At 50.1% G+C, this 25207-nt stretch overlaps 1 protein-coding gene across 8 annotated transcripts in view; it reads right to left on the reverse strand.

Moving 5' to 3' along the window:
• LOC126871886 (uncharacterized) overlaps positions 1–25207 on the reverse strand; it is a 229329-nt gene that overhangs the window by 54393 nt on the left and 149729 nt on the right. For 5 of the 8 annotated variants that reach the window (XM_050631196.1, XM_050631197.1, XM_050631200.1 and 2 more), the window contains 2 exons: positions 16654–17988; positions 2469–2646 (listed from right to left, as the gene is read on the reverse strand). In XM_050631196.1, coding sequence (XP_050487153.1) covers positions 2469–2630 — 162 coding nt within the window. In that variant the 5' untranslated portion in view covers positions 2631–2646; positions 16654–17988. Of the gene's footprint in view, positions 1–2468; positions 2647–8332; positions 8609–16653; positions 17989–25207 lie in introns of those variants that run through there. The other 3 variants (XM_050631202.1, XM_050631203.1, XM_050631204.1) reach the window with 2 other exon arrangements.

Raw genomic sequence — 25207 nt, forward strand, 5'->3', positions numbered from 1 at the left:
CGAAACTCGCGGGATTTGCATGTGCACTGTGAAACGTTGGCAACCCCCTGTCCCTAGCACAGCAGCGGATGTCTCGTTCGGCGCGAGGGCAACCGTAAGCTGGCGTAGCTTACCCGATGGTCGCCTACCTCGTGCCGCTAAATAATTATTTTAGATTAAACTCTCGCTCGCTGCAAGACACTGGCCCGATATTAAAGTGATTTAATAGAACGCGGCCGGCGCGAAATTAGAAATTATAAATGGCCGCTGTTCGCCGCTGTAAATAACGCGAATTTTACGGGCGAACCGATTCGCGATTAAAACGATCGTACCTCTCCGCCTTTCCCTGGTTCGTCACACCGCCAGCGTCCTTCCTCTTCGTCCCGTGTCCCGTCCTCTGCTTCGTCGGTTTTTCCCTCTGGAAATTCCCGCGAGATTCCGCAGGCCGTTTAATCGAAACGAAACGGAAGATAAATCTCGAGGCACGGCGCGGCCGGCAGATCCTCCAATTACGCGTAATGATGTAAAATCGTCGGGCGATAATGGGTCCCCGAGTTCACGACGCTGCCGAGACACGTGTTCTCTATTAATAGGCCCGCGCCGTTTTTATCCGACCAGCGCACCGGTCTTCGCCACGCGGCGAGGAAAAAAGTCGAGAGAGGAAGAGGATGGGGAAGACGATGAAAAAGAGGAGGCGCGGTGGCAGACCGATGGCGCCTGTCACGGGTAAATACAGTTTTTTAACGGGCCGCTAAAGACAATAACAGAAACAGCGCGTCGTTCTATCGTCCGTCCCTCTTTCGTTGGTGCACCGAGAGAGCAAACCGTGAGCTACCTCTCGATCCGGAGCAACAGACCGGACGAACAGCAGCCCGAACCGATTACTCTAACCAACTGGTCTCACTTTTAACATCCGTCCCGATGATCCTACTCTCCTTTCTCTACCCTTGATTCTCCTTTGCGTTCTCTTTTCCCAACGTTCCGTGTCGCCGGCCAGGCCGATTTGCTCGACGATAAAGCTTAACGAGCGAGAGCGACGCGTACACTAAGCTCCGTTAGAGTCTCTCGCATAAATGAAATTTTAGAGAACGTGTGCGGGGATTACGGGAGGTCGTAAAACTTGGGTATATTTTAATAACGAGTTACCTCGTTAAAAAGTATAGAGCTAGAGCCGGGAGAAATCGTTTAATTGGTAGGAACGAACCGCGGTCGGTATCACTCGTACGCTATCACGTACCGATTCTCCGATTTTCTTCAAGACGGAAGAATCCTTAGGAATGGTCGCGCCACGACGATAATAAAACGAGCGACGGGGATTAATCGAGCCGCTGGCCAAGATTTATTGCTGTGAAAGAGGAAAAATGAAGACTTTTGGTGTCCACGGGATCCACGGAGAATTGTAAAGGCTGGTTGCGGCAAACTACGCGTCGCAACTTATTCGAAAGTTACCTGTACGGTGCACGGGTGGAGAATATTGGTCGAACTACTTTAATTGGAATTCTTTCCTCATCTTCCGAATCGTTTCCAACCGAACGGAAAGTTAGAACTGCTATACGTGTTCCCGGATCGCTGTTAATAGTTGCCTTTCTTATTTCAACGTTTAAACATCGTACAGTCGGAGTATGGTCGTTTTTCTCTTTTAAGAACTTCTATCGCCGAGAGCCGAATTCCAGAGGGATATTTTGTCAAGAGATGATTTCTCACGAGGAAGAAGTTACACGACGACGAACGAAGAAGAGAGGAGGACAGCGCGAGATCTCGTTTTTGTCCCCGCACGTTCCCGATTCAATTTGCTGGCGTCGGATAAGGAGTTCCGGAATTTATCCCGCCTTAAAATCCCGTCCTTTCGATATGAATCGAGCAACCGTGGCTCCATGCTCTTTCTTCCACCGGTTCTTTTCTGCCACCTGTTCCGCCATTTCGACCGCCCTATTCAGGAATTTCTATTCCACCGGACTCATCAAACTCCCGATTCCGGTGGCCGCCGGTTAGTTCCATCGACCTGGGTTATGGCTTTTCGAGGAGAAGATTACTTTGCCTTGCTCGCGTTTCACGGTTCACCGTTAGGATACAAAATGGAAGCTAAAATGGAATATTCGAGTAGATACTTTCGGATGCGTGGATTACGCCGGGGAGTACTTGATAGGTGACGGAGGTACGCCAACTTTCTCAAAGATGGATGACCGAAGCAAACCAACGTAAGACTTCAAGATCAAACAGGAGAGTTACGAATGCACGGCGCGGGTTGTATGAAGAATTAACGAACGTGGTGATGTGCCACGACGCGGCAGTTCCTTTACAGGTGCAAGTACGAAGTTGTACGAATCGTACGAAGTTCCGTAAGGAGCTCGATAAGAATCCTACATCGACGTTTTCGTACGATCGCTCGCCAATGATCGAACAATGGCTTTGGTCGATTGGAGAATTCGCGAGAATTCACGAAACGTTGTAGGAGTAACGGCAGGGATAATCGAAGGAATCGAACTTACCGGAATGGCGACGCAATCTTCGATCTCGGTGAGGGGCTCCTCCGAGCAAAAGGTGCCGTCGGTGAGGAAGGGTGGCCGAGGCGGTGGCGGCAACCGGAACTCCGGGGGTGGCCCGGGGCACTCAGGGCACTCCGTGCTCTCCAGCGTTTCCAGCTCCTCCATCCTCCACCTCAGCGTGCTGAAAACCACATGGAAAATCAACGCTCGATTAATCTTATTGACAGAACTATTAATCGGCACGTGGGAGAAGCTTTATCTCCTCCCCAAGGCTGCGCCGCCTCTCGTAATTTATTCTTCCTCTTTTCCTCTCGCGTGTAGGAGTAGCTTCCAACTAGCGCGGCATCGATCTTTTTTTTCACTTTTTTTCTCTCCTCCGAGCCCGAGTTGTTCGCGGGTCGAACGTTTTCCCCGGAACCCTGGAAACCGAGTTACCCTCGATGTTCCACCTGTCTACCCTTGGAATTCCGTGCAAAACGCCTGCACGGAAAACAATCTACGTGCGCTTCGCGGAAATCTCGTTATTCGGTGGAACAGCGATCGTACGTACGTGAACCGGACGTTCTTCTAACGAGAGACAAAGACGGAGAGCAAAGAACGGACGAAGAGGAAAAAAGAAAGCGTCGAAGAGAAGCTGCGGAACGGAAGGGACAGCGCTGGGCCGTCGGTCGGATAAACTCGTTAGCAACGGGTATCGTCGAGGGAAAACAGGCGGTGGCTACGGCGGTGGTCTAGGCGAAGCAAGGAGAACCGGAGCACGAGACTGGAGATTCCAGGCTTGAGAGAAAGAGAGAGAGAGAAAAAAAGAAAAGAGAAATGCCGGTTGACCGAGAAAGTTCGCGGCCGGGGGTTAAATTGATAACGGGCCAGGCTCCCAGCGGCGGCCGGAGAGTGGATTTCGCCGGCTAATTAAGAGATACGCGTCTGGTAGCCGGTTCTAATGGCCGCTGACCAGAGAATAGAGAGAGGGGAAACTCTTGACCGGTGCAACTCGTGCGCCAACAGGGTAAACGTGTTATTTTTTCTACGCACCGCATGCACAAACGCACACACGCGTCTATACAACCCCTCCCCATGGGGGAGGTATCTCGTTAGCATAGGAAGCACCTTTGGGTCAAGTCGTTCCAGCCGCTGCCGACTGGTTGTGGAACGGTCTCCATCTAGTCGGTATGCTAATACAGGGACTTAATTACAGTCTCATAATGAATCAGTCACGCCAGCGGTTCGTCTGCTCGCTACCTCCCATTCCTCCTCCCTCGTCCGGGCACACACGATTGTATTCTCTTGATTAATTGTTTCGGCCTCCCCGTAAGCACCGACGCCGCGACGTTCTAGCCGAGGATACACGGCGTATATCATCGAGACGGAATAGACGATCCGCCGATACGACGCCACCTCTATTCGTCATCCAACGCGTGATTTCGCTGATTGATTCCTCCCCTCATGCACTCTGACTTTCTTTAATCGACGTAGCGATACGCTGACGGTGAAAGCCTGCCGGAAACTCCGTGGGTGGGTGACACGACGCGGCAGTACTTTGTGCGATGAGTTTCGTATTTTTTAACACGCGCTAAGTCCAATGTAGCGAGGTTCTCCGTTTCTCGTATAATGAGACTGTTCTTGTTCAAGTGGACACCGGCTGCGGCGTAACTCTACGCTTCTCAAGCCGTTTGCGTATTCGAGGAACACTTGCCCGCTGGTAGCTCGTTCGAGTCGACAAGTGGAATGACTCACGAAAACGAGACGCAAAAAAATACTCCATTAGGGCTTGGCAAAACAGGGGACCTATTAACCTTCGTCCGTCATACTGCAAGTTTCGACTGACGATCGTTCGAACGTTTAACTCGATTCGTCGCCAGCTTAGGAAAACTGAAAAGGAAACATCCAGCAACCCTTTCCAAACAAACCCTCGGTAGGTTAGATGATTTGTACGAAAGCAAAGTTGGAGACAGCAGCGTGGAAACAGACCGAGGCTCCACGATGTCGTTGACATTCGCTTGGAAACGACTTTGCACGGAAGTTAGGGCTCGTTCGAAGGTGTAACCAGAAGAGCGAGAGAGACGAAAACGGCGGAAAGAAAAAGGCATCGATGATGAAGAGCGTGTCGGGCCAGTATTTTGCACGTGGCGTAGCTAGACCAGAGGCAAAAGAATGAGTAGAGAGAGGTGGATCGAATAGAGGGAAGTGGGGGGGAGCGCCGTGTCGGTGGATAAAGTCGAGGAAGCAAAAGAGGAACACGTCCGCGCTCAGTTTAATAAACGCAGCGTTCCTTCCGTTCCGTTTCTTGGCTCGGCCGATATTCCAGCTCGACGCTGGCGACGTTGGAACCCCACGGTGCGTCTCCGTTTCTCCAGCATTCACTTGCTCGCTCTCGACCTCCGTTCTCCTCTCATTCATATGCAGAGCAGAATGCGGACGAGCAGCCAAGCGAGCGCCGTGAAGCGCTCATCTCATTTCTGGCTCGGTTCCGCGTTCACCAAATCTCCAGTTCGCGTGATTTTTATTTAATTCTGCCCGATACAATCCCTTACGGCGTCGCCACGCTGCTTTTCCAGCGCCGCTTCTCGCCGTGCTACGGATCGCATTCTGTTCTCGCGTTTTCACGAGCGTCGAAACTCAACCGATGGAATCTCGACGTGAAAATACGATTACGCCGTACAATTTCGAATAATTTCGAATTCCTCCGTTGTATCCGCGCGAGGTTAAAATCGTGGTCGGCGAAATTTGCGCCACCGTAGATTGGAACAAAGAATACCTCGCGCAATTTGCCAAGAAACCGAACGTCGCGGGAGATGTAGTTTACCAGCGCCTGCACGACGAGCTTTTCGCGCAACGAAGGGTCTGCGGATCAAAATATACAAAAGCAAGATAGGGGAGTGGTGGCAGACGGGGAAATTGAATGGCGGAGACCGGCACAATACCGTCTCGCGGAGCCTATCGGTATTTTCCAGGCGAACAGGAAACCGCGTCTTCCGCGCGTTAAATATTCGTCGGCCGACGAAGCCCGATGGGATTGCGGCTTTTCGCAGATAGAAAAACACCGTCTGATATCCACCAGCGTAAAAGCCACCAAACACCCTTACCCTACCTTCTTTCCTGTCTCTGTATTCTAAGAAAAAAAAAAAAAAATATCTGATACCGAGTTTGATAAATTTAAGGACAAGTTGCGAGCCGTAAAATGGAATTATCGAGAATTTGGCGTCCGAACGATGGAACCGCGGCAAAGAACAATATGTCATCCATTGTATTTCGAGGCAGAAGAGAAAGCATCGTTAACGGGGAAAAAAGTGAGGCTGAAGCAAAAATTTATTCGAGGGTTAATTGGAAGTGCGCCGCGCGATTTCGCGCGATAAATCTCGCCGGTCGCGTCTAGGAGCCACGAGGGACAACCTCTTTCTCAAAATAGTCTGGAACAACGACGCGTCCAAGGCTGGACTGGAGCCGGACCGCGGCTGAAAATTCGGCCGGGCCCTGGAATTAGAAATGATGCGCGAAAAACAGGAAAGTGGACGTCGGTCCTAATGAAATTGTGCGCTCGAGAGTGGCCGTTCCTGAAAAAAAGCGCACAGTCCGGCTCACGCTCGTTGTACCGACACCCGCTACGCTAATAAATACGAATAGAGCAGCGGCTAGCCTAGCCAGCGATGGCTAATTTTGACGGAGAGAAACGCGATTTGGAAGTATGGCGATGGCCAGTGAATAAATAATACCGATACATGTGCATAGTAGCAGGAACAGGCCAGAAGTAATTATCACGTTAATTAAGTGTCACTATAAACCGCTGCGTCGAAGCGATAAGAGGATTACGCGGTGAAAAAATTCGAAGCGGAACGATCGTTGAAAGCTAGTGGAGAAAGTTTCTGTAACTAGATTATGTTGGCGTATAAATTAGAATCTGGACAAAACCGCGTCGTTTGGAATTATACAACGTAACCAAACGATCTCGACCATCTCCCTCTTTTGCAAACAGAGATTTTTTAACGTCTCCGTGATGAAATGACGAGAATTGAGTGACTTTTGCTGGATGGTCTTGGCCATGGCCCAAAACGAGCACGTAAAACCGTGTCTTCGCGCTACTGACACGCGTGGTAATTTCATTATGAAAATCCGACGAACCTTACGCGTTGGTGAGCGACACGCAGGAAAATATATTCGCGGTGTGACGGGACTGAAACGGTAGCATGGAAAAAGAACGGTGGTCGCGATACGAAATAGCGGACATTCGGTGGGAAGGGGCGAGATTTCGTGAACCGCGTCGCGCGAAATTTCATAACGTTGCCGCCCTTGCACCGAAATTCACCACGTTCACCATTTTCCCGAAACGAATGTCGCCGTGACTCGTATTTATAGTCGACCGTGGCTTCGTTTAACGTACTTCGTTGGACAACGAACAGCTTTCATTTACGAAACGAATCGCCATATATTAAACGCGAAGCATCTTGAAAGATTCAGAAAATCGATCGTTAAAATTCAACGACGAAACGGAGATTCGACTGGAAATTTGTAGAGAACATAAAGATGTTTGGCTCGTTCCGATGATAATGAGTTCTAGCAATCGCTTAAATAACCAATTACTGTGAATCAAACGCAACCTTGCAACGTTGCGGAAATTGCGTTAATTTATTTTCGAGACTGTTAACTACCAAAATTTTCGTATAATCGTTTAAAAAAGAGGCTATGGAAAAGACAAATGCCTGCGCGTTCATTGATCCATAATTTAGCCTTTCGCGAACAAGTTTTGGTGGAAAAAGGAAGAAGGAAAGAAACAGAGAGAGAGAGAGAGAGAGAGAGAGAGAGACGAGGTTTCCCCAGGGACGGCGAAAGTAGACGAGATTAATTTGGAACGTCTCGAGATTTTGACGCGCGATTCGACGCCAGAAACTTTGGGCGTTAATTATTATCGTTGCGCTCTCCGGCTCCGGCACGGTATTTCGTTTCATCGCTGCATCCATCGTTACCAGCGGAGAGAGCAGAGAACTTTGAAACATTTACGAGCAACGTCGATTCGACGAGCTTCAAAGTTCATCGCGACTGCTATAAGCTGCAGGCAATGGGAAAAAAGTACGAGAGCGGACCTTGGAGCGTAAAGTACGGTTTCAGTGACGCGTTTCTTCCTTCGCTCGTGTCTGCTCCAACAGACAATTACAGCGGTCAGGAATCCAATACTTTCCGCTCCGAGAACCGCAGAAACGGCGTTAATCTCGTTCGATGTTCTCCAGCGAAACAACGGTTTGCAAGTGCGTTTGGTCTCCGTGGTAATTGCGCAAATACGCTCGTTAACGAACGAGAACGGAAAAGGTAGGAAAGAGAAAGCCTAACGTTTCTTCTATCTTGAGTGACGACCGAATAATTTCCTGTCGATGGTTAAAAGGAAAAACAAGCAAACGTTTAATTGCAAACAATAAAGTAACTAAATCGTCGCACGAGTTAGCACGGCTGCGGCTGAAATTGAGAATAAAGAACGTGAAACGTGTACGGTGCGTTGGCCCGATGCTGTGGAAAGCGTCGAAGCGCACGATCGGAAATCGGCTCGCGTAGGCGTACAGTCTGTCGACAGGGGACTGGCATTTGCGTTTTCGGTTGGCATACGCGCGGCGAACACCGAACAGTGTCGCATTATTTCAGCATTAGCTTCGCTTACCGAGCTCCGTATCCACCGCCAGCGGTTAAGTGATACAAACTCTACCAACGCACGCATTCCCTGTTCCTGATACACGCAGTGCCTAGCTGCACCCGATACACGTCACAAAGATGATTATTGCTGTTTGCAAACAGCCGGCACGCCACTAATACCAACGATGGTGTCGACTTTGTCGTCTCGTTCAGCCATCTATATACGCCTTTCTCTCTGTCATGAGAACACTTACGGGTTTAAAAGTATCTTCTCGACAGCACAAAGAGCCACGGATTCGGAATATCATCGGAGAGACCATAAAGGCCAAAGGTGAACGTTTTTGAACGATATTCTCCACCCACAGCGTTCCCAATTTGTCCGCTTTCTCTCGCGTCCAGAGTCTGCCATCAATTGTTATCCTCGCGAACGACGCGTGGCGTGCTCGACCCACGCTGAAGATCCATTTCGCCGAGCTTCGAGGCACGCGATTCCGATTTACCATTCTTGGCGACTCTTTCGAAACTCTGCTCGACCGATGGAAAATTTCCACCGACTCCGCGAATCCCAGTCCCGTGAAATCGTTCGAGGAGCTCGCGACTCGCTGCAATTCAGCGCGTAGTATGGGTCCGTTTCAACGATTCTTTTCTTCGTTCGCCAGCGGAGCTAATCCGGAGTGGCAATTAATCCCGGAGGACGGTAACCGAGTTATCGGTACGTCTGGCGTTGCTGGCGAGAAACGAGCGAAACATATCATCCCCCGGAGCGCTTCTTCTTAGTCGACGACGATAAAAGGAGCTCCGGTGTTCTATGACGCAATGTTTAATGCAACGTAATTCCGCTACGTCATGCACGCACGAGAAAGGGAGAAAGAAGGAGCAGACTTGCGCATGTAGCCATGGTGCACGGTCACGGGAACATAACTCACGCGGAAAAGACTCAAGACGACCTCATCTCTATGTTAATCTTCCCTTCCCCGTGGCCCAGCGGCGTTGTACCGACGCGCGTCTCCTTCTTTCTTCCCTTCTTTCTCGCGGCTCGTTTATACGAGGATCGCCGATTACCGGCTTCAACTGGTCGGACCACACCGAACGACGCGACTCGCGGAGACTGAACGTGCAAGCTCGCTGTACCACGCGAATAAAGATCGGAATAGGTGTTCCTTGGCGCGCGACTGGTATGGTTGAAATTGGCGATAATTGCCAAGAGCAAGTTGCCAACGATGAAACCCTTTCGCGCTGGCGCGACCGTGTACCGGCTTATTATCTCGCGCGACATTCTGTGTCGCCAAGGAGCCTCGTCGCGCGTATGATAATGCGATCGCCCATAATGGCTGATGAATTTGCACCTTAAGTGGCTTTATTTTGATCGAACGAGATCGGGCTGGTATAATGAATGGAAATTAAGATGGAGCGACTGGGACGAGTCCAACGAGTAGGTACTTTTCAAGACTGGAAAGAACGAGTGCGACGTCGAGATATACAGTACATGTGGTAACAAGCGAAGAAGTTAATTCGCGTGAAAATCGTTATTTTGCGACTAGAGGCTGGCTACGCCACGAGGCGCCACAAAAAGCTCGATCACACGCTGTAAGGTTCGTTTTATGTCCCCGCAAAACGTTCCCATAGCGAAGTACACCTGGCGTGTAATAAATATTTATCGCGCTATAAACGAAAATCGTATCGATCCACGCCTGGAACGCCTGTCGCGCGAATTCCACATTTTCTGTCCATTTACCAGTGCGCGTTAATGCGCGACTACCGGCGCGGAACGTCCAACTTTCCACTGACGGTTTTTGCTCCTGTCTAACCGCGACTCTGCCGCGATTTCGAAGCTAGAACCGAGGCAGCGCGCGATTTCAGCGTACCGAGGCCATGTTTAACCGCACGAACGGCTCCTGACAATGCCTATTAGCGAGTTACGAGAGGGCAGACTCTCGCACGAGAGCATTTTTCGTATCATCTGATAACGAGGCAGTCGCGTTCCTTGCGCACCGGCCCGGACGCGCAATTATTCCAGCCGAATTTTCGCCCGGGCCCCGCTCATTATGATTATGCATGCAGCCGGGATCGTTTCCGGCGGTATCTCCGCGAGAAAATTGCTGCAACGTGCGTAAGGGACGTTATTTATAGGTGGACGCGGACGGCAGGAAGGGTGGCGGTGCGCTTACGAAACGAAGGGTCGAGCGAAGGGCGCGGCTACGCCCGCAGCACTCGATTATTTCTGCGATGGCAGCGCGCGTGCAACGACCAACCCTTTCTCCGCTTCTTCTCTTTTTCTCCCTTTGTCTCTTGCTCTTTCCACTTGCTGCTATCCGCCTAACTTTCGTGCGATTCCGAATCGGCCGTGGTTCGCTTTTAATTAGGGGACACCGACGAATTTAATAATTCCGCCTGCGCGACACCGGCTGCTCTCGATGATCCTCCGGTTCGTTTCTGTCTGGCCTGACCTGCACTATTTTTCCTTTCTTTTCCTTCCTTGTTCTTTTTTTTTTTTTTTTTAATTCAGTGCCACTGTTTCGTGGGATTGTGTCTCTTTTAAGAGGAAGAGAGGGAAGGGAGAAACTGTCGTTGGGAAAGCTGCCAGACCGAGGCAAGTTTTGTACCGAGGAACTACCGGTTGAAAGGCAGAAACACCGATAATTCCTCTAATCGAATAACTAATCAACCTTTATGCCTCGTTCTTCTTGATGGAACGCTTCCGTCGTTTTCTCCCCCGGCATTAATTCTCCGTTAGAAGATCGTAATCTTTTTACCAGATTACGACGGGGTAGGAGGTTGAATAGGTGCGGACGCGAAATTACCTGCCGCGTGAAAAGGCTTAAAGCGACCCTGACTGCGAGGAGCGTGTCTGGCGTGTAATATTTCACCGCTCCGCTTCCTAGACGCGTGTAATACCTGCGGTGCATCGCGCGCGATCTGTCCCGTCTAATAAATAAATAATGGCGACAATTTCTTCTGCAGGGGATTCCAGTTTCTTCGGGATTTAGGTCTCCTAGGGGCAGAGGTGGACACACAATGGAGGACGAGATGAGAAAAAAGTAGCATCGGATCGAGGAGAAGAAGAGCCGACAGTCGGATAGGACGCGAGGTACCGAAGTATTTATAAGGCCAATAAGCTATCAGAAAGCTATTAAAAGTTTTTCGCAATCCAGAAATAACCTCTGCGTCCACCGCTATTCCCTGGCGGGTGATCTCTCTCGTTCGTAACATTTCCCAAGATCCGTCGGAGTTACGCGTTGCCGCGATGCGTACCGTCTCACGCACAGTTCTTCCCTTTGTTCCACCAAACGTCTCTCCTTTTCCAGACACGTTACCCGACGTCGAATCGAGGATATCCAGGAAAATCGTACGTTCTCTTGGATACCTCACCTTCCGCTTTCAACCCCATCGAATTGCAGACGATGGGATATTTCGAACTCATCCAGGCAATTTTTCATTGGATTCCTTTGTACCCGAGGATCGTTCCGCCGCGTCGACTCTTCTTTCCCGTCTTGAAAATTTTCCTCTTCCAGTTCGTGGCAGTAAAAACAATAAAAAGCCAAGATCCCCGCTTATCTCAAAATGGACGGATTCTATTATATTCTGAATCATGTACGTAGCTAGGAAGAAAGAACTATACCTGCTATTTATTATACCGTCTGTCAGTATTCGAAGATAAGAAATATCATCGATCCTCGACGGGATAGATCGATAGCGGCGCCTGTGAACGTAAGCGCGAGCGTAGGCGTCCAGCGTACAATAAAATCTGGGCATGGCCGCAAATAGCGGTCAGGGGGAAAGAAACGTGTAAATTCGTAAGACTTAACGATCCGTAAATCTGTGGGCATCGGGAAATACGCGGGCCGCCTACGCGCTATAATTTTCCCTCGTAACGATCCGCGTTCGCGCGAATTCGCAAGTAGACGACGCGAGTCGTAAATAAAGCGCGTGTAAACGACGTTTGTCACGGTGTCCTATAAGTCTTCGCGATTTAATACCAGCGATTTCTTTCTTCGTATCGTCTTCGACCGACACGGCGTAAAAAGCGTGGAACAAGAAATCGGTAGAAATCTCCACTGCGGTGTCTAGCGATCGTTCGTTTTCTCCCGCGAGATCGCATCGAGATCATCGATATCGATCGCTCGAGTTTCGGGATAAATTTATGAAACGCATTACGCGTAGTCATCGACGATTCCGCGCGTCGAGTGCTCTTTAAATATTTGTAGTTTGACGAGTCGCCATCGATTTGCCGATGATACAGCGACAGAGAGTGTTTGTAGACACGCGAAGACAGAAGAGAATGCGCGATGGGGGTTAAAATGACAGTCGGCAATCTCGCAGGATCATCCCGTCTCTCAACCGGCATCGATACTCTCGTCACGAGTGTCGCCAGCGTGGAACGCCGGTGTTCAGCCTCCCAGAAACTCGCAGCCCTCGAAACTGTCGCGAAACTCCCCTGTTCGCGGCCCATAGAAACAAAGTTCGCACCCTCTTCGGTCAGCGGTTATACGAAGCAGCGAAATACGACGAGGGTCGTCGGTTCCCACCTCTCTCGTTTCGTTTCGTTTCCTTCTCGATTGCAGGATTCATTCTACGTCGTCGTGGATATATCGTTTAGCGCTGGCAATCAAACGAATCCGGCGAAGCGAATTTAGAGGCCGTACGACTGAAAATCATGGCCGTACACGGTAACGGGAGAAAATCGTTCTACTCTGGCATAAGTTAACTCAATTTTCCAATATCCAAGTTTAGCGAGCGACCAGGGAGTACGGCGTACCCCGGGCCACTTTCGCCAAACTCCGTCGTTAAACCGTTGGCCCCATTACCGATATTGCGCCCCGCGAACCAACGCCATCGTATTTCCATTTGACGCGGATCTATCGGTATAATTTCACCGCTTGCGAGTAAAGCATCGCGTTAGAAGGGAAGGCAACGGGACATCTAAAACTACTCCCGGCCACCCTCCTCCACTCGTGCGTCCTCGTAACCACCCTCGTAACTTTCTTCCATCCTTCCTTCCTTCCTCTTTCGGCCGTGGAACGTCGTTACACGCCCCATGGGGAGAACTTTTGCACGCACGTGTTTCGCGTTTCTCACCGGCGCGGTGCTTTATTAAACCAAGACCCTCCGGCAAGGGTACCGACTTCCAGAGAGTCCTCCCCCGCTAATCAGGTATTCGGTGACACGAGGGTGCGGGAGCAGGTGTCGCCGGCGTCTGTGCGTTGCATGCCGGTTCGGTAACCCCTGCAAGATTTCGCTTGAAACCGAGTTTACGATCGGAGAACCTTCGTTGCAGTGTTTAGCAACTGGAACGTCGGTTTATCAGCCTTTAACTGGTGGCTCGTTAACGTCTCGTATTTTTTACCAACGCTGTTCTACCGAATCATCGGAAACGAGGAATTCCAGCAGACTCGGGCAGCGCTGTTCGTTCCCTCGCGTTGTCAATTGAGTCGTTTAGCTTTCGACCGTTATCTAGCTAGGTATTTGTTCTAGAAACGAGAAAACATTAACATTCCTGCGTGACGCGTCAGACCGACGAGTTTCGGTGGCAATTGATATTATCGGGAAAAAGAACAATTCAAACGTTACAAAGCGATAACGACTATCGTCGTGGTATTTCGGTATTCGTTGTTTGCGTCATCGAAGAGAACGTGTGGCACTGAGCGAAAAGTCGACCCGCGTGGCCCGATGGTGTATCGGCCGTGATGTGCTTCCATCTGCCGCCCATCCCGTGGACTATCCATCGCCAAGAGCGCGACCAGCTCGTCTTTTCGAGCGGAGTTCATCGTGGAATATTTACGCGCAACCGTGGATTTATTCAACGAATTTGACGCTCGATTATGACGCGCCTTCTCTCCGCCAAGCAACGGGAACTTTCCCATGATTTTGCCAGGGAAACGAAGGCGGAGAGATTTAGATGCTGAAGCGGTCATCGAGCTCGTCTCTCTCGGATTAACGCTAGAACTACCATACCAGTCAAATTGAATGGTTTTAGAACTCTATTTTAAAATTCCTACTTCGTGTTATATTTCTTTTCGCAATGATGCAACGACTTTCGCAACGATAACTAAAAGAACAATATAATGAATTTTATTTTGTTTTTTATGTAATCAAACTCAAAATAATTTTGTATCACGGCTACTTATACCAATGCCAGTTAACATGACTGGTACTTGTCAAAGCGTAAAAGGGTCTTGCGATCTGTTTATCGAACCCCAATTGAACAGTTTCCTCGTTTTGTACAATTTTGTACAATTTAAAATTTTCACTGCGTATCGTTCAATACGATGATATCAGTTATCAGGAAGGTTCTGGACCTAACGCTAGAAATATCACAGCAGTCGAAATGACTGGTTCTACGATTTTATAAATTTGTCAACCCTCGTTCAGGGATAGTAGTCCCAGATGGATTAATAATACCAAAAATATATTACATAACATGGAATTCCTTCTGTAAGAAAGTAATAAATCAATAAATATACAAATATTCTATTATTACGTATTTTTTAAAGACCAGACCATTTTCACTGGTTTTGGTACAAAATAGTTTGCTGTTAACTATCGGTAGTTCTAGTGTTAACGCGCTACACGATGCTTTGCGACGAACACAAACGAGTTTATATTTCCAGCTCGATTTTAGCTAACGCGGTATCGTCTGTTCTACTGTATGTATATATGAACCAGCAACTTTTTCAACTGCGATCGCCTTTGGAAATCTGATTCCAATCGAGCTACCCTGCCTGCAATTAGAGACCCATTGATGTCCATCAATATTTAAGCTTTGCAACGTTAGAACGATTTTCACGATACATACGTATACGGTTTTCTTTCTGCCTTTAATTATCGGCGCGTGATCGTTTTCGAAAAAGACATACGCGCAAAGAGGAAGAGGATCGAAATTCGAAGAAGAAACGGGCGCAAAGTGATGGGAAGAAAAAGCGACGTTCGCAGAGGGTCGAGACGCGGTTTGGTGCGCAGTCAAAATAAACCGTGCCGCGTCTCGAACAGAAAACGAACTCCCCCGGTGCTGGTCTGGCTCGAATTTTCGCCGTGAACTCTCGCCCCATAAGTTCCTAATAACTGTCAGCGACAGGCGTGCTCGCTACACCACCCGATCCTGACCGAGTTCGTGGGAGTCTCGAGATTATTTCTAATTTCATCTGCGTTCGTTCGGTGGCATGACCTCGCGCGCATAGAGAGCAACTCGCGTCGTTCGTCGTAACTCGTTTAAATCGTATCGCGGCGGAAACGTTCCTCTTCGAGCGTACCGGCGAGCACGTTTTAACGGTTGCCAGTCCGAAAAGTATCACGATGCTAGTGCTTCGTCCCGACAGACACGGTTCCGGTAATTTCGCAAATGGAACGAGCGCATTTCCGGCGCTGCCTGGCCCCTGGATTCGCTTAATTATCGCGATGAAAATTCTCCATTATGCTGGGTAATCGAGAGTAAACATACCCGTGATTCGATGGAAATTAACCAACAGGTGAACGAACACGAGCCCTCGCCATTGAAAAGGCCGAACAAGCAGAACCGACGACGGTGCCGATTTAATTCGCCGGAGAAGGAACAGAAACGAAAAAAAAAAAAAAAAAAAAGAGAGAAGAGAACGGCGAAAAAGCGCGAAAGAGTGCGCGGGACCGTCGACGCGTATTTCCGCGGTAGCGTGTGTTAATCTCGCTCGACGTTTCGCTGCGAGTCGCGAATATCGATCTCCGTGGCACGTCGACTCTATTCAATCCCCGTCGGAGATGCTTTATTTGTTTGCTCGCTGCATTAAGTTCTGCCTTTCTCTGCCACCCACGAGACACGCGCTCGCGGAATTTTTCTCTATATCCTCCACCTTTCCGCCTCTCTTTTCACCGTTTCGCTAGTTTTTCCTTTCGTGCGCCATCGTCCGCTCGCGTCTCACGTTGAATTGGATCCGCAGCTCGCAGAGATATCGTTTTACGTTAACCGCGGAAAAATGTCGGTCTTCCGGATCCAAGCGAGATACCACGCTCGCGCTGCGAACTCGTCGAATTCGCGAACGCCGACGAAACTCCGCGTCGCTGTGACGCAATCGTTACAAGAAAGACGGAAGCGTTTTAAATTGAAATAAAGTACTCGTTGCGTAACGCGCCATGATCCCGACGACGGATAAATTGGAAAATTTTCACATCGAGCGAATCCGACGGACGGCAAAATCGATTTGCCCAACGACTAGTGCCACTCCGTGCTCCGACACGATCGTAAGGCTTTTACGATCCGGATGATATCCGGCGGAACAGCCGGTTTTTAGAATGGTATCCAGGGTAATCCTCTTGCGGGAGAAAAATCTCACGGAACGATGGCAACTTTGCGGTTTCTGTATCGGTCGAGGTCCACGTGCCGACGCGATATACACCGATCGTAATTTGCACGCACTTCGGAAAGCTACGTTTTCAGCGTAACGGGCTTTCAACCTGGACGATACGGTCCATTTCCCGACGCAATTACCGTACCACTCACGCACGTTTTCACGAATAATTGTAGCCCCGTCCGTTCTCATATTCTGTCGTCGCTTTTACCAGCTATTATTTCGAGCTTGCAAAGAGCAATAATGAGAAGGATGCCTACCTCAAAAATTCGGGCGACACCTTGCCGATTTGCTAGCAGCGCATTTCCTTCGAAAATACGGACACCCTTCTTCTCGTAGCTTGCTTCTCCGCGCACCACTCGTATCACAGCAAACACAACGATCTTTCTTTACTCGCAAAATGATATATCCGGTGCGCCAATTTCGATCACTCTGTCGCTTGCTCTCACGAATCACTGAAGCACCGTAAGCGTGTCTCAACGGCAACGATCACTTTCCTCGAAATCAGCCGTCGACGACCGTCCCTGCTCGTCGATCGTGCTCTCGTTCCGTTTGCGGAGAAGTCACCGGTCGGCGGCTCTTTTTGCCGAAGCGTCGTTACGAATCTGCACGGTAGACGAATCAACGGGGTCGAGCGATCGCGAGCCATACGCTGTCAACGAACACGATGATCAACCAGAACCACCGTCGTCGACAACGTTACACTATTATTCCTCGCACTGTCGATCATTCCCTTCTCTCACTCGTAGACACGTCGAGTATGTATACGCACGGAACCCACCATGGGAAACCTCACACCGTTTCGCACAAGCCGAAGACTTCCACGGGCACGATCGAGCTCGTATCCTTCGGTGTCAGCTGTCCCCTTGCGCTTCCGACGTTGCTGCGGAGCATGTGTTCATGGAAGCTCGAACGCACCCGCGTGACCGAACACGAAACGTTCCTGCACGCCAGTCTCACCACCCTGCAACACCTTCCAACTCGTCAAGACACGCGCTATCTCTCGCACTAGACTCTCAACGACTACGCTCGCTTGTCAGCGGCGCGCGGCACACTGTTGCTCGTCGTTTCGCCCGACCGCTCGGAGGCTTCGTTTCGTTTCTGCCCCCACCGTTCCCACCGAAAGCTTCCTCTACCACGTTGCCAGCTACCCCCATCCGATGCCTGGTCTCCCTACTCTCGTCGCGTTGCGCTACCAACCCCCCACTCCTTCGGGTCGCGACTCTTCTTTCTTCGTATTCTGCGTGGCAGACTCCTTTCACGAGGGTGAAAGCGAGATCGCCAAGGGGTGGAGTGGCGATGCTACACCGGACAAGGATGGAAACCGGTGTCGTCCTTTTACAGCGTGAACACAACGGTGACTCGGCCTGGAAAAAAAGAAGCTGCACCACGCAGGCAGGAGGGTGCACGCAACGAGTCCAGCTTCTCTCCGTGGTTTTACGCCCTTCGCTACGAGCCTGTACCGTGGTGCCCTCCACCGTCCCGTGCTGCCTTCACGGGGGTTGTTTCGTGTCGATGGGCTGACACAATGCGCCGACGAGTCGCTCACCGGGTTCAATGACAGGACTCTCCGTGTCGGGGTAATTCCGCGGGGGCTGCAACGAAACAAAGTCGTCGAGTAAAGTGACGCGCGTTGTTGCTGTTTGCACTGGCGAGCGTTTAGCTCGAAACAATACGGATGATTTTGCTGTCTGTTCTTTCCACGAGTCTGTATTTAACGTCTATCGCGTGTCGATTCACCGCGCGACACTGTAAGCTCTTTTACTAGTTCGGGTTCGCGTAGGCTTTCGCGAAGGATTTGGGAGGATCAGAAGTTTCTTTGACGAAACATCTGTAGCTTATCGTAACACTGACAACGAGATAGAGAGCGCGGCGTGGTGTGTGAAAGAGGAACGGAATTTACGCGTAAGATATGGGTCAGGAGCACGGCCAGCTAAGCGTTTCTCCTATCGCGAACACCTGCAATCTTCCTACGACCGGACTGCGAGCTCTCGTCGTTGTTCCCTCTGTTGTTGTCAATCGCGATTTACGTCGATTTAACGGAATAAAGTACAACGCTCTCCAGCGATTCCAAGTTTTCCGGAAACCATCGAGCAAATGCCCAATCATCTCGTAGCGTACGAGCGCGGTTAGAGAGCCGGGGCGGCGGCTTGCTTTGACCAAACACTTAGCCACGCGCTCCTACGCGCATATAAACGCAACAAGGCGGACGTATCGTGAAAACGCAGCCGGAATTGCCGGCTATGTTCCAGCGGTGTACCGGCATATTGAACGGAATTAATTAAACGCTCCTTCTCCAAACCCCCACCCCTACGCCTGGCCAGCGTAGGCGTATTTACCCGATGGGCTTTGAGGATCGGATTGCAGGCGCCCCGTGAGAGAAGGTCCCGTCGTTTGTTCGCTCCTCCTTTTCATCCGATCTCTCTCTTTCCCTCTTTCCCTATCCTCATCGCATCCCCTGTCCTCATACGCCCTTCGTTACTCTCACGGCGGTTGCATGCTTCCAGGCAGCGGTATTTCGAGGCCTAGCGGGGACTACCGGCGGACATCCGCAAATACCGCCAACGAGTATTTAGAAATCCTTTCGTTCGGGCCGGTGGATTGCGAAAGGGAAGCAGAGTGGCCCCGGCGCCTGGCGTCGGTAACTTCAAACGGGCTTTGCGAAACAGGTTGATGCCGAAATAGTCCATTGTGGTTATCGTATTATTCGCGATATTGTACTCGTCATCGACCTGTTCGTCGGTAAATGGCCCGCGTTTTGCCAGAGGGTTGCGCGCGTTCTCTCTGTACCTAAACCGCCGCGCGTCGACCGCAGACGTTGATGGAAAGAGTCATCGGTCGAAAAAAAGAAGCGAAAGAAACGAATAAGGTCTTTGGAGAGCGGGTAGAGGCGGATAGCGATCGGATTCCGCGGAGCCGGGCCAGACTCGCGCAGATTATTCGTCGACGATGCTCGATGGGCGGACGCCGGCGCCTACTCCGAGCGGCGACAGCTTTTCTGGAAGCGCTCCAACCGAGGCTTGTTTGCCGAACGCCGAGCCGAAAGGTGATGCAGCGAATTTTCCGAGTGTTTGCTAAACATCCTTCTGGAGCTTGTGCACCGTGACGCCGAGTGGATGCTCGTCGACGGGCCTTTGCGTGTCGCTGCAAAGGCGTTAATGCATTCCGTGAGAAAGTGGACACGGCTTGACGGAAACCGTGGTACCGTAAGTGGTCGTTGCCGTGCTCTGTTCCGCGATTTATCGTCGGTAGGAACATTGCGTCGTAGGGAAGGATTCGTCTTGCTTCGCGAGGCACGACAATGCTTCTCTCGACACGGCAACGTAACAGGACGATTCGTGAGGGTAGCGCGTATTTGTATACGAGATCGTTCGCGGAATATTCATTTTCTTCCGAAAATTAGCAAAAACGACCAGGACAGCGGAAACTTTCGAGCGTTATCAGCGTACCTCGACAGACGGACCGAAATCGATGCTTTGGTTAAGAGTTTTAACGCGAACAAATACGGTTCTCGGGCTGGCCGCGCCAGTAGATTCCATAGTGAAGGAAGATTGCGCAGTCTGTTTGCAAGGGATGATGCATCGTTCGACAAACACGGGTAATCTTCGTCGGTTTTCGGGCGTCAGAAGTTTGTTTAACCTTCCTCAAAAACACGCGAGATAGCCGGTATATCTAGCCGGGCAAATAGACCGAGGAACTTGTCGTATCTCTGGAGAGAGGAACCTTTCGACAAAAACACGCGATAACCGCGTCGAGCAACGTGAAGTTCGTTGCTCTCGGAAATTCGTTGGAAAAACCAGCGATAAAGCGCTAATACCTTCGAACGACATTCTTTCGCCGGTGCTGGAAAGTCGAAACAACGCCGGTGAGCACGAAACTCTCGAATCACAAAGTATGTATACTCGCTGAGTTCGATTCGACCGCGCTTTTCACCGACTTTCCACGGTTTCTTCCGAAACTCGTCGTGAAACTTATCGACGCGTTATCGGTCGACGAACTCCTTGTCAGACCGCGTGCGTTTGCTCGAGCGAGGTGATCAACGTTCTCGATTACCACCGATGATCGTTACCTGCTTTTAAATAAACATGGGACGCGTCGTGGAGAGTCACGACCGATTCCACGTTCACGTTTGAACGCGATTACCACAGCAATGGATACGAACATCGTACCAGATCGTGTAAAGACGATAACGGGAACGTCGATAAGATTAAACAGCACCGGTACAAAGAGCCGTGCTGTCCCGAACCCGTGTCGACGCCGAAACGATTTTCCCCGATGCTGTTCGATCTTCAAAGGCGGCACCGTGTCAACCGGAACGCTGACCCAACTGTTTGTCGTGTTCGTGAACGAGACGAGAAGGGGTCATTAAAATATCGTCGCTATAAACAGCCTGACTCATGACGACCCGCGCACGCGCTACCCTGATCGCGACAATAAAATTGATATTAATGGAGTTACGAGCGGTATACCTCTGGTAATTCTTCCCGGTCATTTACAGAGCGTCTTCTTTAACCCCTTTGTCAACGTCGATGAGAATCGTTTTCTATCTAAAGATCGTATCTCCCCTTGAGATTGTTTCTTTATCTCCTTCGATCGGTAATAGCATTTGTAACTTGAATCGTCGTAAATTTTGTTGCTTAAAAATACTAAACAAACTATTCACTCTTCCCGACATCTGCGATATGAGATCCGTTAGAAGAGTATGCCAGATTCCATGAATTTTCTCTGGTTGACGTGTTAATAAACGGTCATCGCGCGAAACAGTTGCGATTTTTCTTCGTTCCGAGTATTCGCGATGCTGGCAAAAAGCGGACAGGTTGTGTAACCGATGCACCGGTATCCGCTGTTCCTTCCACGTGTTCTTCGCTCGCCGTATCTACGCGCATCGTACTTACACGCATCGTGACTACACGCACAGTGGTGGTTACGCGAACGTCTCCGTATGGGTTCCGACGGGCAACTGATTTATGATCCAAAAAGAAATTACGAACGTAGGTGGACGATGATTTATCGCCCGGGAATAAATTGCGTATACCTTCGGCTGGCAGGGGTCGTCAGTCCGCGGAGTGCCGCGCGAACGTAGTCGAACAACGATAAACGCGAAGACTGTCCATCGAGTTCGTAGTGCTCGCTATCTACTCGTTTGGCCTGATAACGGTTTCCACTCGAACGTCCAAGGGGAACGCAATCGGCCGCGACGTAAATTTCTCGACCTTTGCTTATTACCGTGTTTATTGCCTTCGACGATGGAGGAGCGGCGATCTATCTCCGCTTTCACCAGGTCGTCGTAAAGCAATCTCCAGGAATCGAACAATCCATCGTTCGCGTTTTCCAATTCGCTTTCTCGACGACTAAAATCGAAATACGATGACCGAAAACTATTTCAGCGCGTCGAGATACTTAGAATTCAGTTGATAGTGGCGGATGATTAATTCGCGAACGGTCGAAAGGAAAGTTGGGAATACTGGTGGTTAATCAGCGCGACGCAAAGTGGCTGTTAATATATCCGTGGAACGCGTGAAGCGATCGTGCGCAGGTTTGGTGCCACGTTGGCGAAATTATTTCACGGCGAGATACGCGCCGGCAGCTCGTACGTTCCGCGGTCGCATACTCGAAACGTCGCCGCGAATTTAAACCTCGAATTCAGCGGCACGTGCGCCCGGCCAGGATTACGACCGGAGAAAAACGAAGATACCGCGGCGAGATACGCCGCGACATAATTCATTCCGCCGTGTTATATGAAGTAGCTCTCGTGATGAATTTCAAAACGTCCGGTTGCCACGCGCTCGGGAAATATACCAAGAAAAATGCGATGCACCGCCTCGCGTTTAGATCCGTTCCTTCGCTTTTCCATTGTTCTCGCTCTTGAAAAAAGGAGAAACGGGGCTTGAAAGGGGCTGGATTCGTGATGAACAGGCGGATTTATTTCCAGGATTTCGAGTTACGCTGTGACGTGAACGTGACGTAACCGAAAATTTCCAGCTCGTACGCTGAATTTTGCGAAACGCTACTGTCGTTGTACTCTCTCGAATTCTTCCATCTAATCTTTTTTGGGGCATAGAGCTTGGTATCTTGTAACTCTGTTGCCTTTATTTATACTAAGTGTACTAAGTATTCTGGCGTTTCACGTGACTAAAACGGACGAATTAAAAAAATTTACCCGGGGCTAGGTAGGCGAAGGAGCAAAAAACCAGACCAGAATGGACGATAAGTCGGTTTTCGACGAGCGTCGCTATCGGCGGTCCAATAGCCGAAATGGCAGTCGCGTTACGTGGAATGGAAACTTGAAGCGTGTTTACCTCTAACCGCCGTACGTCTCATTAGCTTATCTCGACATGGAAATGCTAGGCGTTGCAACCTAGAAACGGCCCCGTCGCTTTTTCTCCACGCGTTTCCAACGCTACGAACTTCGGCGAGGACCGGTTCTTCCATGTTCGTTCGGTGTGAACGCCGCTTTAACGAGGAGAAACTTACGCATCTCGTTATCCAATCTTTCGAAGGAAGATCTCTCAACGGTTCTCAACTCGTTCGATTAATTCCGAATTCGTAATGGCCAACAACCTCCGAGAAGCATTTTAATCCTCCGATAAATCCGTTTCCCGTGTTAATTTCCCACTGGATCGCGCGCCATCTCTCGCAGAAAGAGATCCGAACGACAACGTTTCTGTCACACTCGGCATGTCCAGATGGCGAAAGATTGGACGAGCAATTATAACTCTGCCTCGGTCAGATCTAATTCTCCGAGCGAAGCCATTCGGACAGAACGAAACGGTTAATGAATCATAATCACTAGTCGTTAAAGGATTACGATGACCCAGCTGAAAGGTCTGCCGGGAAAACGACGCGAGATGGTGGCATGAAAGGCGAGCCGGTTTCAGGACCGACCTTGACGATGCTTAGGAAATGACGGCAATTATCGCGAGGACCGGTTGCTCGCGAAACGAAAGGTGATTCACGTGCACCACCGCGTCGCCGCTTTCCTCTTCTTCTCTGGATTCCGGCCTGGTCGCTTCACGCTGCCACCAATTAACCCCCTGTGGATCGGGGTGACCGTAAATTCATAAATCCATCAGTCAGAGTCTGGAGGACGTCTTGAAGAGCTTTGGACGCGATGAGTGCCTCAACGGGGTGCCGGAACACGGAGAACAATGCTTTTGGGTTTCCAGACGAAATCGGGCATCCGCACTCCCGTGAGTTCGTAACGCTTGCCAGTCACTTGCTGGCTCCATATCCGTTTTCGGATATGCGAGCCTTCTGGGAAGTTGGTTGACCGAGTCGAGACGATTTCGTCACAGTTGCACGTCGTATCCGGAGGCCTAATCGATGGTCGACCGTGCAACAATACTTACGGCCCTTGCTACTGCGTACGTATTATAGTTTAGGATAGTCCGAAGGCTGGAAGTTGAAAGGTCAGCATTTATTCGAGGCCCGGTTTATTCGGCTACGGTTACAGCGAACGTATGCGACGAATTTGATACGCCAAAGCAGCGAAATATGCGTACACACGGCTCTAAATTTACGGGATAAGAAAATGTATTCTTCTACGATTATATTTTTATTGAACGTACAGACTATCCGCCAAGGTCTTAAACATTGACGATCAACGAATCGGTAGTAGGTCTTGAAAATATATCAAGCGATGACGTCGTACCGAATAAAAAGAGGAAACTGACAACGACATTGAATAAAATTTAGTTCCAATTTTTCTAGAATTGATCGCGTAATAGATTTCTATGAATGAGTGCTATTCAGACGCTTTTTATACGTTAGAACGGAAATTATGCATCCGCTGTAGCCACAGACTAGTCTTTGCAACGAAAGAACGTTTATTGTCGCGCACTTTGTTGGACGCAACGGTGTAACGAAACTCGAAGGTGTAACGATTAAAGCTACGTTTAATTAAAGATGCCAGGCGTCGCGAGGAGATCCTCCCGCGGGTACACACCGAACGACCGTGGGTAATTCGTGGCTTTCGCGGCTGAGAGGAGAAGCGGTAGAGTTTCGCCGGGCGATGAAACCGGAAAGTTTTCTAGAAGTTAAGAGTTTCGGCCCGGAGATCGCTCTTCACGCGGATTAACCGAAAGTAACCGGCAGCACATCCTTAATTGGACCATCGTTCTTGCACGCCTACCGCGCGCCGCTTCTCGCTCGAATCTTCGCCACACGTTATTTAGAAAGCTAACAAGCAACTAAATCCTCTCTTAAACGAGCTTCCACGATCGAGCGTTTACGCAGTGCGGAATTTTTCCTTCTGTGTCCTCTCTCCTCGCTCATTCTACCACAGTTCGCAAATTTTTCTCGTCAAGAATCATCAGGATGGGAAACACGCGAGAAGAATCTGTCGATTCGAAAGCTGCGATCAACGTCGAAATTTCCACGAAGCTTTTCGCCGACTCGTTCGATACACGAGCGTCGCTACTTAATCGGCCGTGAAGAAGCCCATCCACTCGGTGAATCCGAGTTCGAGAGCCTGTCTCGTCCCCATGATCGAGGACACCGGAGCCCTGCCACGCAGGAGAAATCCCTGAAGATCGATTCGAGCGTGCGAGGCTTCGCGCCTCGCCGTCACTGGGATCGGCGTGCTCTCTTAACGCTTTAATCCCTCGGCCGTAGCTCCGGGGTTTTGGAACCGGAGGCTCCTGGCAAGTAAAAGAGGCCTCCTGCCTCTCTCGCGCGTTTATCTCGCTCGCCCTCTTTCTCCGGCCGTCCCGAATTCGTCTCGGAATTCCCAGTTTCGTACGGAAAACCTGTTTATCTCACGCTCGGTCCCGCACCATGCTCCTCCCTCTTTGTTTTTCCAGCGAGGCTACTGAT

The sequence above is a fragment of the Bombus huntii genome, chromosome 12 (genome assembly GCF_024542735.1).
Source record: "Bombus huntii isolate Logan2020A chromosome 12, iyBomHunt1.1, whole genome shotgun sequence".
NCBI classification, from domain to species: Eukaryota; Metazoa; Arthropoda; class Insecta; order Hymenoptera; family Apidae; genus Bombus; species Bombus huntii.